Genomic DNA, 16,393 nt, shown 5'->3' with positions numbered 1-16,393 from the left:
ATCAGTTGTACTGCTGCCAACATGGACACCTGTTGTTTTTACTGTATTCTGCCAGTTTTACTAACTCCATTGGTAGAACAGAGCTGAAGAAGAGCTGAGAAGGAGCACAACTTCTGAGAAAGTCCCAGAGAGCAAGATGCTCCAATTCCATCATGATGTACTGAGGTTTAATAGATAACACCTGCCCTCTTTGAAAATCTAATAAGAAATGCTGCACATAATTGCAATGCAGAAGTTATCTTTCCTGCTGGCAAAGATACACAAATGAGGGAGACATCCACCCTCTGTTTTTTATGGAAAACAAGTTATTCGCAAGCTTTTAAAATTGTTTTCGTGCACAAACACAACACTGATAGAGAGAGAAACTGGTGAATTTCATACGTCCTTTTTAGAACCCTGAGCTTGGAGACTGAGCTTAAGCGACTGGATGGCTAAAGCCACAAAAGAGGTGGCAGCCACAATCACCTGCAGTTCCAGAATGAGGAAACAGGGCTGCTTACACTATTGTCACTGCAGTTCCTCTTGCTGATACTGTAGTTCATTTATAAACTTTCTGGATCTGGAATCAATTCAGACTATCAACAGGCTGAGGCTCAGACTGCTTTACCTTTCTGTTAACAACTACTTTACTCCTGTGAGCTGTCCTACAGGGAACAGCTCAGATAGACAGACCTTCATTCAAGCACGTCACAATTTCCATTCTTAGAAGCTCTCCGGCAAAAACACCTCAAGTCCATTCGTTGCTCATCTTCAAGAGAACTGATAAAAGTATCTGGTCCAAAGGAAACCCCTCACTTGTTTCCAAAAGATTTGCACTAGTTCAGGGCAACAGACACTGTTCTCTGTCCCTTGGAGCCTTCTCCAGAGCTGGATGCCCCATTATGGAACCTTATTCTAACAAGACGGGGCCAAAGAAATGTCCAAAGAAATGCACTGGACCCCTGTTGCCCTGTAATGGTTGTGGCGAAAACAGTCTCTGACTGGTGGAACGTCTTCAGTGAATATAACCAGATTCTTTGGGATTACAAATATTTTATAATCAGAAAAGTGTCTTCTGTACTTAGGTAAGTTGCGGTCAACATTCCAAAGGGATGCTGAGAGTCAGAAGAGAGCAGATGATAACCAATGAACCCAATCCAGTGTGTTTCTCATATACTGCAGGATCAATTTTCAATCGCAAATCCACTCCTGCAAAAACTCCACCAACAAATCCATTAACTACACAGAGTATTCGTCTACTTAGGTTGACCGCAAAAAATGGGCTTCCTTGTTAGAAAACATCAGTGTTGGTGAGAAAAAGTAAACAGAACCCAAACCAAACCAAACAAAAAAAACAAAACAACAACAACCAAACAAAAACAACTAACAAATCCCACTGATTAATTTTATAAAGAATTTTGTTCTTTAGTGTTTGAGGTCAGTTGAGGGTGGCAATTAAGTATCTCTCGCAGTAATCACTGTCTATTGCAGAAAATGCCTTCATGATGCTGTGCCCAAAGTATCTATTTTGCAGTTTTCCACTTCTTCTCAGCCCCAAATTCCTGCTAAACAAGTTTATGACTGGATATTGAATTTTCCCACTCCGATATTGTAAGTATAAACAGATTAGCAAATGCCATTCCAGATGCTGAGATATAAAGTGGACATTCATACTACAGGCAAATTGAGTGGAAATTTCAGCTAAATACAGATAAATTAGTGGGAAATATCATCCAAAGGCTTAGGGTTTAGTGATATTAATTTCTCCAGCTGAAGCATCTCACCCTATCACAGAACCGCAGAATGTCAGGGATTGGAAGGGACCTTGAAAGCTCATCCAGTCCAATCCCCCTGCCGGAGCAGGAACACCCAGATGAGGTTACACAGGAAGGCGTCCAGGCGGATTTTGAATGTCTGCAGAGGAGACTCCACAACCCCCCTGGGCAGCCTGTTCCAGTGTCTGTCACCCTCACTGAGAAGAAGTTTCTTCTAATATTTAAGCGGAACCTCCTGTGTTCCAGTTTGTATCCATTGCCCCTTGTCCTACCATTGGTTGTCACCCAGAAGAGCCTGGCTCCATCCTCATGACACTCACCCTTGACATATTTATAAACATAAATGAGGTCACCTCTCAGACTCCTCTTCTCCAAGTTAAAGAGCTCCAGCCCCCTCAGCCTTTCCTCATAAGAGGGATGCTCCGCTCCCTTAATCATCTTCATTGCCCTGCGCTGGACTCTCTCCAGCAGTTCCCTGTCCTTCTGGAACTGAGGGACCCAGAACTGAACACAATATTCCAGATGTGGTCTCACCAGGGCAGAGTAGAGGGGAAGGAGAACCTCTCTGACCTACTAACCACCCCCCTTCTAATACACCCCAGGATGCCATTGGCGTTCCTGGCAACAAGGGCACAGTGCTGGCTCATGGTCATCCTGCTGCCCAGAAGGACCCCCAGGTCCCTTTCCCCTATCCCTGAAAACACTTTTAAACTTGAAACTAATTAGGGAGCTGTGAGCCACATGCCTCCTTACAGCAACTGCCAAATTTATGAAATAACATAGTCGCTAGAAACAGAAAGTAAAAGGAAATGTTAATTTTATTTCTGCCTCTTGCACAAAGCAATACTGATTCATTCGTCCTTGTTCATACAAGCCCCTTCTTTCCTTATAGTGGTTCCCTCAGGCAAATGAAAGACTCACAGAGACTTGTAATGTTCTTGTAACTCCAAACTACATACAGATGCGACCAGTTAGCAAAACAAAAGGGAAATTGCTGCAGTGAAATGGAAGGTCTCATCCTGAAAGCCTGAGTCATGCAAGATCTCTTACCACTGAACTCCTACGAGGTTATTAATCATCACAATCTTCTTGTTTGGGCTGTGCTACAATCCAAAACCTTAGAGTAAGAGCAGGAATTCTGTCACTTCTGCCTTCTGAGGTGGGCAATTCCCACTCACAGCCTGTCCAGAAGAGCGTGGAAGGAAGCATCCATTACTTTGATTTATAGCCCCTCCCTTGACTGTGAAATAAATAACTCAGGCTTGGATTTGTCATTGTGATAAGAACCAGTGACAGATTGAAACAGCCTTTTGTAAGCCAATGCTGAACAGCAGAAGGTTGCAGTAGCCTTTCTGGACGACAGGAGGGAAAGAGACGGGTGGACTGCAGGGAAAAGTGATGTCCTGTTGAAATAACTGTTATTACTGTAACCAGAAAAAGAAAACAAATAGAGAGATTCACCAGTTCTCTTGCCAATGACAGCGGGTGCATATGGACGCAGCTGTGTAGTCCTTTGTTTCTGAGGTACGCTGTGTTATTTACATCTATATGTTTTCTTCTGATGCTACAGATATCACTGCTGTCCTCATTCACAAATGAAAATCCAAAGCATCCCTTCTTGCCTCTGTTCTGCTGCACTCCATAGCAACAGAGCATCCCTGCACTTGGCCAGTCTGGTCAGGGGGGTAAGTGGCAACCAACAGCTACACGAGCGTATGTATGGATCGAGGGTAGGATGGCAGTGAAATGGTCAAGAATCCTGACATGCCCGCAAGGCAGGTAACCAGGACACGCCGTCAGGTCAGCAGCAGTGGCCCTCGACCTGTGATGTTACTCCCAGAAGCAAAGCGCTGCTTGGCCCATGCTGAGGTGAGGGGATTTCACACCCTCTCGTCCGTTTTCTCCCAGCTGAGATCCACACTGGCATTTCACCTGTTGAAAGAGATGCAGCAGTCACATCTCCGTTCCACTCTCCAGTGACATCGTTTGATCCCCTTGGGTGCGTTATTTCTCAGGCCTTATTCCTCACATCCTACAAACACCATCGTATAAAATCATGATGATCCCTTCATCCCCCCACATCAAATCTCCAAACAGGGACACACACCAGGAATTCCTCTTTTCTCCCTCTTTGCCTTCAGGCTACTTATTTCTTCCTGCCATTGCCTTTAGGTTTTACAGTCCCAGGGCAGCTCTTGCACCCTCTCCTTTATCCCCAGCTCCTGTTGCATTACTGCCTTCCAGACTTGTTCTGTTTTCCACTGCATTCAACGCTGTCTTCCCTGTACACCCATGCTTCCCTACCTCATGCTTTCCTACAGCCCTCTCTGCTTCTCCCTGCATCCCGTGAAGTCTCTTTCCCCAAGGCTCTGCCTTTGTTTCTTCTTTCTCCTTTGACACTCTTTTCTCCTCCCTTCCTCTTTTCTCCTGATAGCCGCCCCTGCCCAAGGCAAAGGTTCCGGAGACAAAGGCGGTGCGGGCACCCCACCATCCTCCCGCACAAACTGCAGGGTCTAGACCCTGGGAAAGACACAAGACAGGTATGTCTGCTAGGCACCTAAAAGCAAAGTTAATGCTACTGCCATAATCTCCATGCAGACCCAGCACATAAGCTGTGTAAGGCTTTCAACACCATGGAAACCAATACCATTTTAAAAACAGGAAAGAAATGAAGACACAGGGTAAGACTGGGCTGCAGTACCTGCGGGGAGGTTAAGATTCCAGAGCCCAAACACAGGCAGGTTTTCCAGCATTTTTGACATAAAAGAGCACCCAAAATCCCATGCAAAGCAGTGAGACCTGAGGGAAGACTGAGAGGGGCTCATGTTCTTCTCAGGCAGCAGCACCAGCCCACGCAGGATAACCCAGGGCATCCCAAACGCCATCAAGCTCCTGTGCTTAGCACCTGAAGCCCTCGATGGGTTTCCTCCTAAAGCATCTGCCTCTGGTTCAGCAATTTCTTTTTAAGTTTAACATCATGCCGCTCTTAAACACCTCACAGAAAAAATACAAACAACTGGTGCTGTACCAGGTGACCTGCAGAGCCTCCCCCCAACCTCAGCCATTCTGTGATTCTGCCATTCAAAGTCCACTTGTGAAAAGGCTGAGTAGCTCATTTGCTCAAAGGTATGAGAGAACAGGTTCCCGGATAAAATTCACACAGGTAAAATACTGACACGTGGCAGGAGTGCTCATATTTTTGAATAAAAGGCATCACATTTACAAAAGAAGGCCCCTTCACTTAAATAAAAGAAAACCAAGCCAAGCAAAACAAAACAGAACACAATTCTTAGTACTCCTCTGCATTTGTTCTTGCAAGTTATGGCTTAATAGAGATCTGTTCTCAATGTCTGTAAAATTGGCCTGAAGAGGCCATTCACAAGGCTGAACAGTAACACTGTATTCTTGGACCTCCTCCATCTGAGAGAGAATTGCCCTAAGTTGCCAAAGGCAGCCCAGCCAAATCTAGTCTAGCCATTATTTTCCTAAATTCCTGATCAGTTCTCATGTTCCCCGGACTCTACATAGGATGTGGAAATTGGGACCCAGCCAGGTACAGACTGATCAGCAAGAAATCATTCCTGAGCAAGGGACTCCTCCAGAAAAGCACTTCTGTGACTACTCCCATGAGTCGTCTTGTTATTGCACCATAGTGAAATTGAGATTACCTGTGTTTCAGTGCTGGACTGATGTCTCAGGGATTACTGATAAAAAAAAGCTTTGCTTGGTAGAAAGATACTGTCTCCTGGTATGCCTGTATAAGTGTTTCCACACAGATGGATGATAGGTGTGGAAGGAAATATACATCCCCAGTGTTCTTTCTGCACAAAGAGAAACAAAATAGTACCTTAAAGACAAGGAAAAACTTGTGCAGGTGCAGCTGCCACAGCACTTCTCAATCTGTATCCTCTTGGGTCAGACTGCATTTGGGGCTTCTCTATGTGGCCTGCTAGGAATTGAACCGTCTGCACAGTCATTGTTTCCTTGTCTTGCGGAGAAAGCAATTTTAGATCAGATCCACGTCCTCAGAGTCGTGCTGAGGGTAGATGGCAAGTGCTGAACAGGAAGGGGCAGAATATGGTTGCAGAAAGTCAGCAACGTCATTCTACCTGTCTGCCTACCCAGCAAGACCTGCCACAGTGAAAAACTCTCTCACTCAGCAACGTGGGTGCAGGATGGACACCTGACCTGAACTTTGCTCAGAGAAACTGGTGTGAACTTGCAGTTCACAGCACACGGCTGCACATCGATCTCCAAAGGTTCTGCAAGGAAAAAGCAAAACAGAGTTGCCCTACTTGAATCAGAAGGAAGCAATTCTGTGTAGAAGCGGGAATCTACCCACTTTTCCTCCCCACAGCTGAAGGCCAATTGTGTCTGGGATTTCAGTGCTCAGAGTGACTCTGTCTGGTTTGAGAGCACAGGATAGATGCTGCAGGCTGTACATCCCAAAACTAGGGAATGGCCCTCTAAACATCCAGAATGGTTGCTCCTGCTCCCCAGAAACCAATCGTCACCCTATGTGCTCGTCCCACAAAACATTCCTGATCTAGATGAGCGTTCAGGAGCGGAGCACATGAGGTTCTTCCTAAACAATCTGCAGGGGAGGGTCACGTAGTTCCAACAGAAGGACACAGGCTAGAGAGGAGGGCAACTGAATCTCAGTTCCTCTCCAGATAAGTATCATGAGAACATACTGTGACATTCAGAAGCAATAAATGTGAAACCAGTGAAATGGAATACATCCACTGTGTTTCTCTACCCAAGGCACCATTCGGCAGCAGAACTCTCCTGGGAACTGCAGAAAATTATTTCATGATAAAGAAAGCGTACGATAAAGACACATACAAAATTTGCATGGAGCATAAATCCCACCTTTCAGAGCACAAAGACAACATTCAATTGATAGGGGTGACAAAAACTTTCCCCAGGGTATTTTTTCACACAGTTGTACTCTACATGGGTTCTCACACCTCCTTCTGCAGTGTCTGGTCCAGGCCACTGAAGGAGACTGGCAAGGTGAACCATTGATTTTCTATATATCTGTACGAAGAAAGCATTTGACAAACTGATGACCTGGTCTCAAGTCAGTTCAGGTCTTTGAATGTGCAAGCAGTGAGTTTGTCCAGCAACTGTACAAGGCCTCCCAGACCAAAGGGTGCGATTGCACAAGAAATTCCCATTCAAGATTGTGTTACGTTGGTTTTGCTGCTGCTAACAATCAAGCAGTCAGGCTAGGGCTGGTGTTTCTATTTACTACACCTCCAAATGAAAGGCGGGCATCAGCAAAGAGCTGTTTGGTCTCTTCCACTATGGCCTAGCTGTAGGCTGCTTGGAAGCTAGACTTTTCCACACTTTTTATTAAAATGTAGCCTCTAAAGTTGTATACATTTGTAAAGTTGGGCAGTCTATCATAATTTTTTTTCATCTTCATCTTTCATCTTCCCTATGCCAAACCATCATGTCCCTCGCATTTTATCCATGGCAGAGAAACAGAATTAACCATCCCTGTCTTCTGAACCATCAGCCCTTCTTGTGGAACTGTTCCATTAGAATGCATTATAACAGAAGAGACACCCTTTTCATTAATTAATAACTTAACTCAGGTACTTGATGCTTCACAGATGAAGCTGGGGGAAAAAAAAATAAAAAGAGGTATTTCAGTGACTATTATTGGCAATTAATCTTACGTTGGTACTTTCACTTTCAATACGTTAGCACTACAGTCAAAAAGATACCACATAAAACGTTGCTTACAGGAATCGCTCTTTGTAAGCTCAGTTATGTTATGTACCCATGTTACGGTCCTTCCATCTGGAGAAACTATGCCAGTGACATTGCCTCCATTAGATAATGCCTCTTTCATTTCTAGGAACTCCAGGGAAATATGCATGAACATGAAGGACTGATTTTTAACGAGCCATTTCTCGAAAGAGAAGTGCACAGGTCTTCCTGGACTGCGTGACTTGTCATTTCACAATATGCTGATTGGATTATGAATAGTTTGCATAGGAAAAGGGGCAGAACAGATGGCACACAAAAATTGGTATCACGTCATACTGACATACGGATTTGGCTTCCCCCCGCCCCCAGCTCCAAAGGATTTCTATCCATGGGAATGGACTCTGGATGAGAACCTTCAGAGGTCCTCACTGAAAAAACAAACTATTGGAGTAAGACATCCAACCTGAGCCAATGAAGAAGAAAGACATCGGAATCCCCGTCTCCTGAAATTACTGAAAGACTGATGTAATTCAGGTCCGTTTTGCTGCTTCACAAGGAGGAAATCACTGTCTGGAACTCCCACCTGTGTGTTCACATTCTGCTCCCTCTAGCCAGGTATTGCCACCTGTCCATCCCAAACAGTGTTTTCTTTTGTGAACAGTTCATCTGAACAGAAAAAACAGCACAAGCCTGCCTAGAGTTTGACAAAGATTTGTTTGAGATAGGTGGTAATATCAACAGCTCTGCTCTATTATTATCAGCAGCAAATTAGAACTACCTCGTTTCACATGGCATTTAAGAGAGTCTCTTGCTCATCTCACACTTTGCTTCACTTTGGTAAGGTGCCCCCATAGTGGTCTTACAGGCAGTTAGAAGATCCCTCACAACCACGGGCAAAGGGAACTCCCCCAGCCATTCACCCCCATTCACTTACCTCCAAATCCAGTTTGTGGTTCACAAGCCCATTGGCTGATTCTTCTGGTTCACATGGTTGTTTGGGGGATTCCCTTTAAGTCTTTTCCTTTTTGGTCCAGCTCACAGGATCAGTCTCTGCACATGACAGGATTTGCACCAGGGGCTTCTTGATGGCCTCCTGGGAGGGTCCATAGCCCTCGGGAACATGTCTGTGCCCACCACCCTTTTGGTGCCCCTCTGTCCTTTCCTAGTTCTCCCATTGGATACATAGTCCCTGTTCTGCAGCCTGGTAAAGTGCAGGACCTGACCTGGCCTATTCATTCCATCAGCTCTTACTAAAGAATGTTCCACCCATTCTATACCTTTGCTGTTAGGGCTACGTATCTTTCTGTATCTTGATAAATGCATGTGTATTATCTATTATATTGTGTAGGGTAGTAGTACCTGTATCATGTAGCACAGTGTATAATGTATCTTTGTATAAATAAATAAAATATACATTTACAAACATTTATACACTAATTCATAATTCTATATGTGTATATATTGTATATATCATTGTGATGGGTTAGCCTTGGCCAACCACCAGCTGCCACTCTCTCACGCCTCCTCAACAGGGCAGTGGGGAAAAATAAGACAGGAAAGAACACTGGTTGAGGTAAGGACAGGAAGATCACAGACCACTTTCTGTCACAGGGAAAACAGACACAACTTGGAGAAAACTGATTTATTGCTAACTAAAAATAGAGTTAGATGGTGACAAACAAAATCTAAATCACATTCCCACCCAAACCCCTTCTTCCCAGGTTCAACTTCATTGCTGACTCCTCTTCCTCCATCCCACCCTGAGCAGAGCACGGGGATGGGGAATGGGGATTAGGGTCAGTCTGTAACAGCTTCTCTGTGCTGCCCCTTTCTCCTCACACATTTTTCTGAATGGTGGTGATGATGTAGGTTTTTTGGGGCCAGTTGAGACTGTGAAGATCAGTGCAACATTTGATAAACCCTATGAGAAGTAGTAGGTCAGAAAAAAAAATCTTGTCTACTCAAGACTTTTTTGCGTTTGCCAATAGTCAATGGAGATTGGAGTCAATGGATTCCAGAAAGAGTATTTATGAACAGATCACAGCCTCTCCCCATTACACTTTCCACAATTTCAACATTCAATACTGGTGTCATGGTCAAGGTGCTGGGACTTGGTTGCTGCTCCTTGCCTGGCAACCCCACCACCTTCCTCGTGCTCTGCAGTTCACCAGTGCTGCCAAGTGCTTGAGCAAGGAAAAGCTGCAAGGAGAAAACACAGAAAAACAGGAAAATTGCCTGTCTGCAGCAGCTGTGCATGTTCCTCTGTTCGACATCTCACTGAGTGACAGGAGATGCTCCAAAGTACATTGTACACAGTCAAGTGCCTGAAAACTGAAACTTACGGAAGGAACCTGACCAAGGGCTTGTGGGAGTGGTTGGTTGTGTCTCTCAAGATCTCAAACTGGGCAGTTTCTGTTCTTATCAGGGAAAGCAACAAGTGAACTGTACGTGTCAAGACTGTTTTTACGCAGTTCAGACTCTTGTGGAGCTGATCTAGCTGTGCATGTTGACAGACCCATGTGTGTTTATGTCCAGGTGCTTTCTTGTTTCAGCGTGAAGAGTCCAGTACAAGTCTTTGAGTATTTCAGGGGGAATGTGCGAGTGGGTTACACCACCTCCTATGATTTAAAGACTCACAGGCTACACAAAACGCAGGGTCCACTCCTGTGATACATTCTGAAGCCTCAGAGACCTTATGGGAACATAACAACATAGTGTAAATGGCCAAAACTCACAGGTGATTTTCTGAAGAGAGACTCCTCACCACCCTCCAAAGCTTCTAGACCAGGAGGCTACAGCGAAGAGGACACATCGCCCACACGGGATGTTGCCACATATATAGGAGGTACATACTAACAATATTGTGTCAGGAAAAACATCCTTGGACTTAACAGTATCTTCAGTATATGGTTTGGCCTTTTGATGGTGAATAGATGGCAAACCAGCATCATCAACCCCTGCTTAGTTGAATCTGATCCACATAAATAAATAACAAATAAAGAATCCCCTGCTTTGCATTTATTTAATAGTATACTCCCAACCTAGGTCACATATAGAGAGGGCTTCCTTGCAATCTCAGCACTGTGCTCTCAAGTATTTATTTTATTTGAAGAAGGAAGTAATTCTTGCCAAAGCCACAGCTGAGTCACTAGTAAAGATAAATCCTAAATTCAACTCGTTTTGTTTATCTTGCAATAGCTTAAAGGAACTCAATACAATAAGAAGAGGATGGTAGGCTTAAGACCAGAGTAAAGAGAGACGTTATTTATTTAGAACACGTTAGTTAGGAACACCGTTCACAGTACATCATAACAAGGTGACTACATAATGGGGTGATCATAAAAGGGAGACTTAAAAAGGCAAAGACAAAGCGTAGACAATAGTCTAGTTGTGGAAACTCGTGGGTTTTCTCTTCCCATAAGCAAAGCTGTACAAATAAAGACTGTCTCATACTATTTCTGCACAGATAAAAGATGGATTTACTCAATCTGTACATTTTCTTTATTTTGTAAAAACATACAGATGCTTAGATTAACACTTCCATATAGTTTACAATGTTTAATTTAAATATAGTATTATGTCTCATTGACTTGTTGATTTAAGGTGCAATTTATCAAAACCTACAGTAAATATTTTCTTAATCAGTTCTCTTTGGCACGCTTCTGTTTTATTTAAATACAAAGTGTAGGGTTGAATTGAGTACATAGCACTGCAGGAACTTGAAGCTTTTTTGTTGTTAGCATGTGAGTGCAATTTTAGGTTTACCACAAGCTTATTTCCAAACAAAGAACTGTATATGAATTTCAGTTTCCTTTACATATAAAATGGCTAACAACTTCAATGTGCAAGGCAAAAAAAATTGTTACAGCAACTTCTCCCTTACGAGAGTGATATTTGCACCATGGAAATCTTGTATAAAATGTTTTAGAAAATGGAGATTTCTTATGAGGAAGTTCTTGGTGCTTCTTACTCTATAGCAAGCCACCTGAACACATTGATTTCTGGGTCCAGAAATGCTTCACAAGATACAGTTTAGCTGACATGCTGGCACTGTAGTAATGTTGCAGCTACAAACTCACATGTTCAACTGGCAAACTAAACCAAGGAGCAAGGAACTAACCAATCTGTGTAAAAAGTTTAGTGACAGTGGCTTCTTTCTAGAAAAAGGGATGCCTCCTATATTCTTGATATTACAGCCGTTTTTATTGCAAGGAGAGAAGATTTAGAATTTGCGCTATGCATTGCTATGCAGTCCGGTTTCATCTTCGTGACCTCTGCCTACTTTTGGGCTAATAAATATTTGATTTGAGTCACAGGTGAACAACAACGAACAGTTATTTCTGCTTCTGAAGAAAATGTACTAGGAGGCTATCAAAGTGGACCTAAATTGGTGAAGTATCACTTTACAAAAAGTCTTCAAATGCCAGAAGAGCAAACCCACAGCAATTTATTTCACGTCTGAAGGCCAATCTCGGCAGCTGGCATTCACATGAAAGGCATGGGGAAACTCAGCCACATAAACAGTGGAAATTCTTCCATGCCAAATTATTTCATGATTAAAGAAAAACGAAACCCTGTTCACAATAAAATACTTATAACAAGGCCTTTCTGGTCTGTTCCTTCCTGAATCACCCAAGTGGTATCCTCTCAGCTGCAGAAATTAGTATTTTGGCACATGATAGAATTACAGTAGTTATCAAGTACAGTGCAATCTGATTAGAAGGCAAGGATGTTAGAAGGGACTTCATACAGGTGCTTTGTAATGTGGGTAAGATGTGGAATTCTGTGCTACTCCTGAGTAAAACATGTTTAGCTGTCGCAGCTAAGATCCCCATTTATAAGCATGCTGATTCCAAAGAGGCATTTCATAGCCCCAGCAATAGTGTATATTCTTGCCAAAAAAAGAAAAAAAAGAAGGTATTTTACAGAGGTCTTCTTCTTCAACCTATCAGCAAGGACTAAAAGTGGTGAGTTAAAACTGTTGGGAGAGGTGATAAGAAAGAACTGGTAAGGAGAATCTGAGTCTGTGTAGTAAAACAAATGCATGTGAGATGCAATTTATTCTCAATTAACCTTTAAGCTTTCTGAGATATTGCATATGGCCATGTCCTTTAGTGCTGCCGTTTTACACGAAAGCTACTGGCATTAGAACTGAGATGTCTGAGTGAAGGATATGGTGTCAGACTTATCTACAGCAAAACCTCCATTGACGTATGATTTCTTGGTCTCGGCTTCATCATTCTCGAGTACTGTTGTTTCCAAGGCAAAAGGATTGACTATATTGACTTCAGAGTTGACATCCATCTGCTCCAGCTCCTTTTTAGAGAGCTTCTCCACTATCCCTGTACCAAAGGCATCTCCCAAGACATTCACCATTGTTCTGAATCGATCCCTATGGAATAAAAATGTTGTCAGACAAAGAACTCTGTAGGTTGCTTAGAAAATACTTTTTGTAAAAACAAGCTACTCTAGCAAATGCAGAACTGTCTCTTTTGTGTGTGTTTTTTTGTGTGTGTTTGGTTTTGTTTGTTTTGGTTGTTTGTTTGGTTTTTGTTTGGTTGGTTTGTTTTTTTTCCCTCCAGTGTAGATTTGGAGTAATTTTGCTATTAAAAGAAAAAAATTCTTGTAGAACTAGAAACAGATTTTTCCGTTATTGTATTTGAAGAAACCTGGAGTCACTTTCATGACAAATTCCTTTGTACAGAGTGTGCAAAAATGCAAGCCATGTCACCAGTCTGTTATTACAATAATCAGGCTGCTTTGCACAGCCTTACAAAATATTGTAAGTATCACTTCTCAGGCCCTCAAGCTGCTACACAGCTTGTTCTCCTTGTGACAGAACTGCTTCTGTTGGAGGAGAGTTGTATTAAACAAGTCATTTAAGGTATAGGATACTTCTGTAGTATTGATTTTTCTCCCAACAGAAATGTGACTTGCAGGCCTTAAAAATCTGCCACTACTTGGCAGAGGAGCAACAAAACCATGCAATATAGCGAAGCGTGAAAATTGGCACGCAAGTAAGGTAGGGACAGTGGAAGGCCATGATTCCCTGTGTTTCTTTTCAGCTACACAGCACTACAAGGGCTTTGTGGCAGAACAAATTGCTCTGTCCGTGCAGAGGGGTTGAGGTGGATATATTCACAAAAACAACAGTGAAGCGAATCCGTGTGTCTCATATACACATTCTTGTGCTACAACTGGTGAACTCCAGTGCTAAACAGTGCATATGTGTTCTTCATTTGGAAAGGAAATATATGGTAGGGAAAGGAAGAGGGAGGGGTAAAGTAAAATTCTGGTAGGACCAGCATGACAAGTGAGGAAATCAACAGCATTGGCAACTCATACTTGATAATACTTCTCAAAATTTTTCTCTTCTTCATTAAAAACATGGAAGTACTACTCAAATGTACATAATAAAGTTAACTAGAGGATTGTTAATGAGCCACTACTAGCAGGTTGCCAAAGAATACATTTTAGGCAATAAGTACAAAATGTGGAAGTGTTAATAATCTACATGGCATCACGATGTGCATTCCATCTGCTGAGGTACAAAACACACTGGCAATGATCCCTGGTACATTAAATTAATTTTTAATTTGCTTTGCTCAGCAAGACACCGTAATCTGAAAAATGCGTCAATTAGAATCAGAAACAGCTTTAATTCTTTGTCTGTTTCATGGTGGAACAGGTCGCTGCCATGTATTTGTATTGTGCCTAAGAATCAGGATGTAGATTAAAAGAAACAAAATTAAATACGTCCCTGCGTAACATACTATTAAGCCGTGGAATTCCCCTCCACAAGGCTTGTGAAAATCTAGAAGTTCATGTGGGCCTCCAAAACAATGAGGCATTCATGGAAATCATGAAGATATCTATTGAGAACTGTTAAAACAAAAACCACCTCTAGCTCAGTAACTCTGTGAGCTGCAGTTTGCAGGAGGCCAGGAGAATACTGGGAAAAGAAACAATATACGTTTGTTCTGTCCTTACACTCTTTTTTAGATACCTGCTCTGAGCCAGCGGTTCGTACTGATCTTCACCATCCTTAACAAAACTAAATGCCCATCGGAAGAAGAAGAGAGCTTGAGAAAATGAAAAGATTGCGGAGCACACAAACCTATTGTATCCTTTTGCAGACAGCTGATGATGAGAATGTACTCATGGCTGGAGCTGTTTCATTTGATGCAATTATGCTTATACAGAAATTAAGCTGATTCTTGGATCCGCTAAACAGCCCTGGTTTTCTGGAGACTGGCATTTCTCTCTACAGCTTGCAAAACTGACTTATATAATCAAATAAATGATTTATACCTGTGAAATGCATGAGTTACGGCCAGAAACCCTTCAAGACAATGACTGGAAAGGGCAGGGTAGGAACAGGAATGCATTTACCTTGAGTGTGAATATGAGCCTAAGAAGAGGACATGCAGAGACTAAGAAATTAGTAAGATCTCTGCACTCATACCAATGAACTGTCATCCATGCTGAGTTACTGCAGGTGAACAAGAGCTTGACCTGAGCGCTAAAGCTTGAACAGTTTAGGAGGCAAAAAAACTGTATTACAAACTGAAGTGATATTCTTTAACTTGTGAATCCTTTTACTCTTTCCCAGTGAATCATGGGTCAAAACTGAATGCTGATGTCCTTCTGAACTCCTGAATACGCTCTGTGATTCTTGGGGCTTTTGCAAAAGTAGCAGAGGAACAATTTGGTGTAAGCTGAACAAAAAAAATTGCTGGTGAAAATGCTTCTCTCCAGAAAGAGCTGCTTAATGGGACTGGGGGGTTTTGATGTGCTCTGAGGTGAGGCTGGGATCAGGCGTAAGGAATACTTTCTGAGTTTGCCTGTGTGTACTTGTTGATCAGGGGTAGGGTCTCTAAAAGCTCTCAGTGAAGAGCAGCCCTAGTGCAGTAATGCTGGCACCACGGACACACATACAGCCTGTCAGGGTGTGCATGTGGAGTCCAGGACCAGTTTTGCTTAGCTCATGTTGTGCTTCACTCCCTCTTCACCAGTGTATGGATTTTATGTGCTTTGTGGAAATCAGCTGAGATGTTCTGCTTGTGGCTGCATCTGATTTTTACGAATGGTGTATGAATTTAGCATAACATGGTGGCAGCTGACACTCAAGGCACGCCTCGCTGCTCTCAAATTTATCTTTCCCAAGTATTACGATAATGATTTATTAATGTAGTGGCCACTATTTGAAAGTTGATAGAACCTTTGGATGTGAGGTTATTCAATGCCATCCCATGCAGTAGGACTTCTCTCAGAATAAAGCTACTACTGCATTCAACTCTATTGAACAAGCCTGGCTATGAGAAGAATCTTTGTCCAATTCCTGCAAAAATCCTAAATTATTTTGTTGCTTTCTTTCTCCAACTCACATGTTCCCACACAACTTAGGTAAACATTAAGAAAAAGGAAAAATAATTAAATATCAAGTGCTTTAAACTTACAGAAGCCAGTCAACTGCAATGATCAGAGTGACATCTTCGGCGGGCAGGCCGACGGCAGTGAGAACAATCACCATGGTGACAAGTCCGGCTTGGGGGACACCTGCAGCCCCAATGCTGGCTGCTGTAGCTGTGACACTAAATCCCAAACAAAACCCAGAAAAGGCATTCAGAATAAATGTTTCTCACAGAAACTCTGCTTTCTGACATGAACAGTCTTGTATCATTGCAAGAAAGAAGCCCAAACATTCCAGTTTTCCTCTTGAATAGTGTCTACTCAAAGTCTGCTAACAAGTTTATGGGACAAGTCATGTATAGATACTATTATGGTTACACTACGGAATAACAGACAACGCATGACTTCTTAAGAAGCAAACTGGACAGATCAGAGGTAGCGGCCAAGTTTGGTTTGCAAATATTTGCAGTGGGAGAATAAAGGCAAATTCCAGAACAATGCTGTGT

The 16,393-nt window shown here is 42.7% G+C and overlaps 1 protein-coding gene across 3 annotated transcripts in view; it reads right to left on the bottom strand.

The window, feature by feature from the left end:
* Positions 1-10,717: 10,717 nt before the first annotated feature.
* SLC1A1 (solute carrier family 1 member 1) overlaps positions 10,718-16,393 on the bottom strand; it is a 61,330-nt gene continuing 55,654 nt past the window's right edge. For all 3 annotated transcript variants that reach the window (XM_082075781.1, XM_082075782.1, XM_082075783.1), the window contains 2 exons: positions 15,935-16,069; positions 10,718-12,867 (listed from right to left, as the gene is read on the bottom strand). In XM_082075781.1, the coding sequence (XP_081931907.1) occupies positions 12,621-12,867; positions 15,935-16,069 (382 nt within the window). In that variant the 3' untranslated portion in view covers positions 10,718-12,620. The remainder of the gene's footprint in view (positions 12,868-15,934; positions 16,070-16,393) is intronic.

The sequence above is a fragment of the Streptopelia decaocto genome (assembly GCF_964273445.1).
Source record: "Streptopelia decaocto genome assembly, chromosome: Z".
Classification (NCBI taxonomy): domain Eukaryota; kingdom Metazoa; phylum Chordata; class Aves; order Columbiformes; family Columbidae; genus Streptopelia; species Streptopelia decaocto.
The sequence above is the reverse complement of the archived record's forward strand: the minus strand, read 5'-3'. Positions and strand labels throughout refer to the sequence as shown.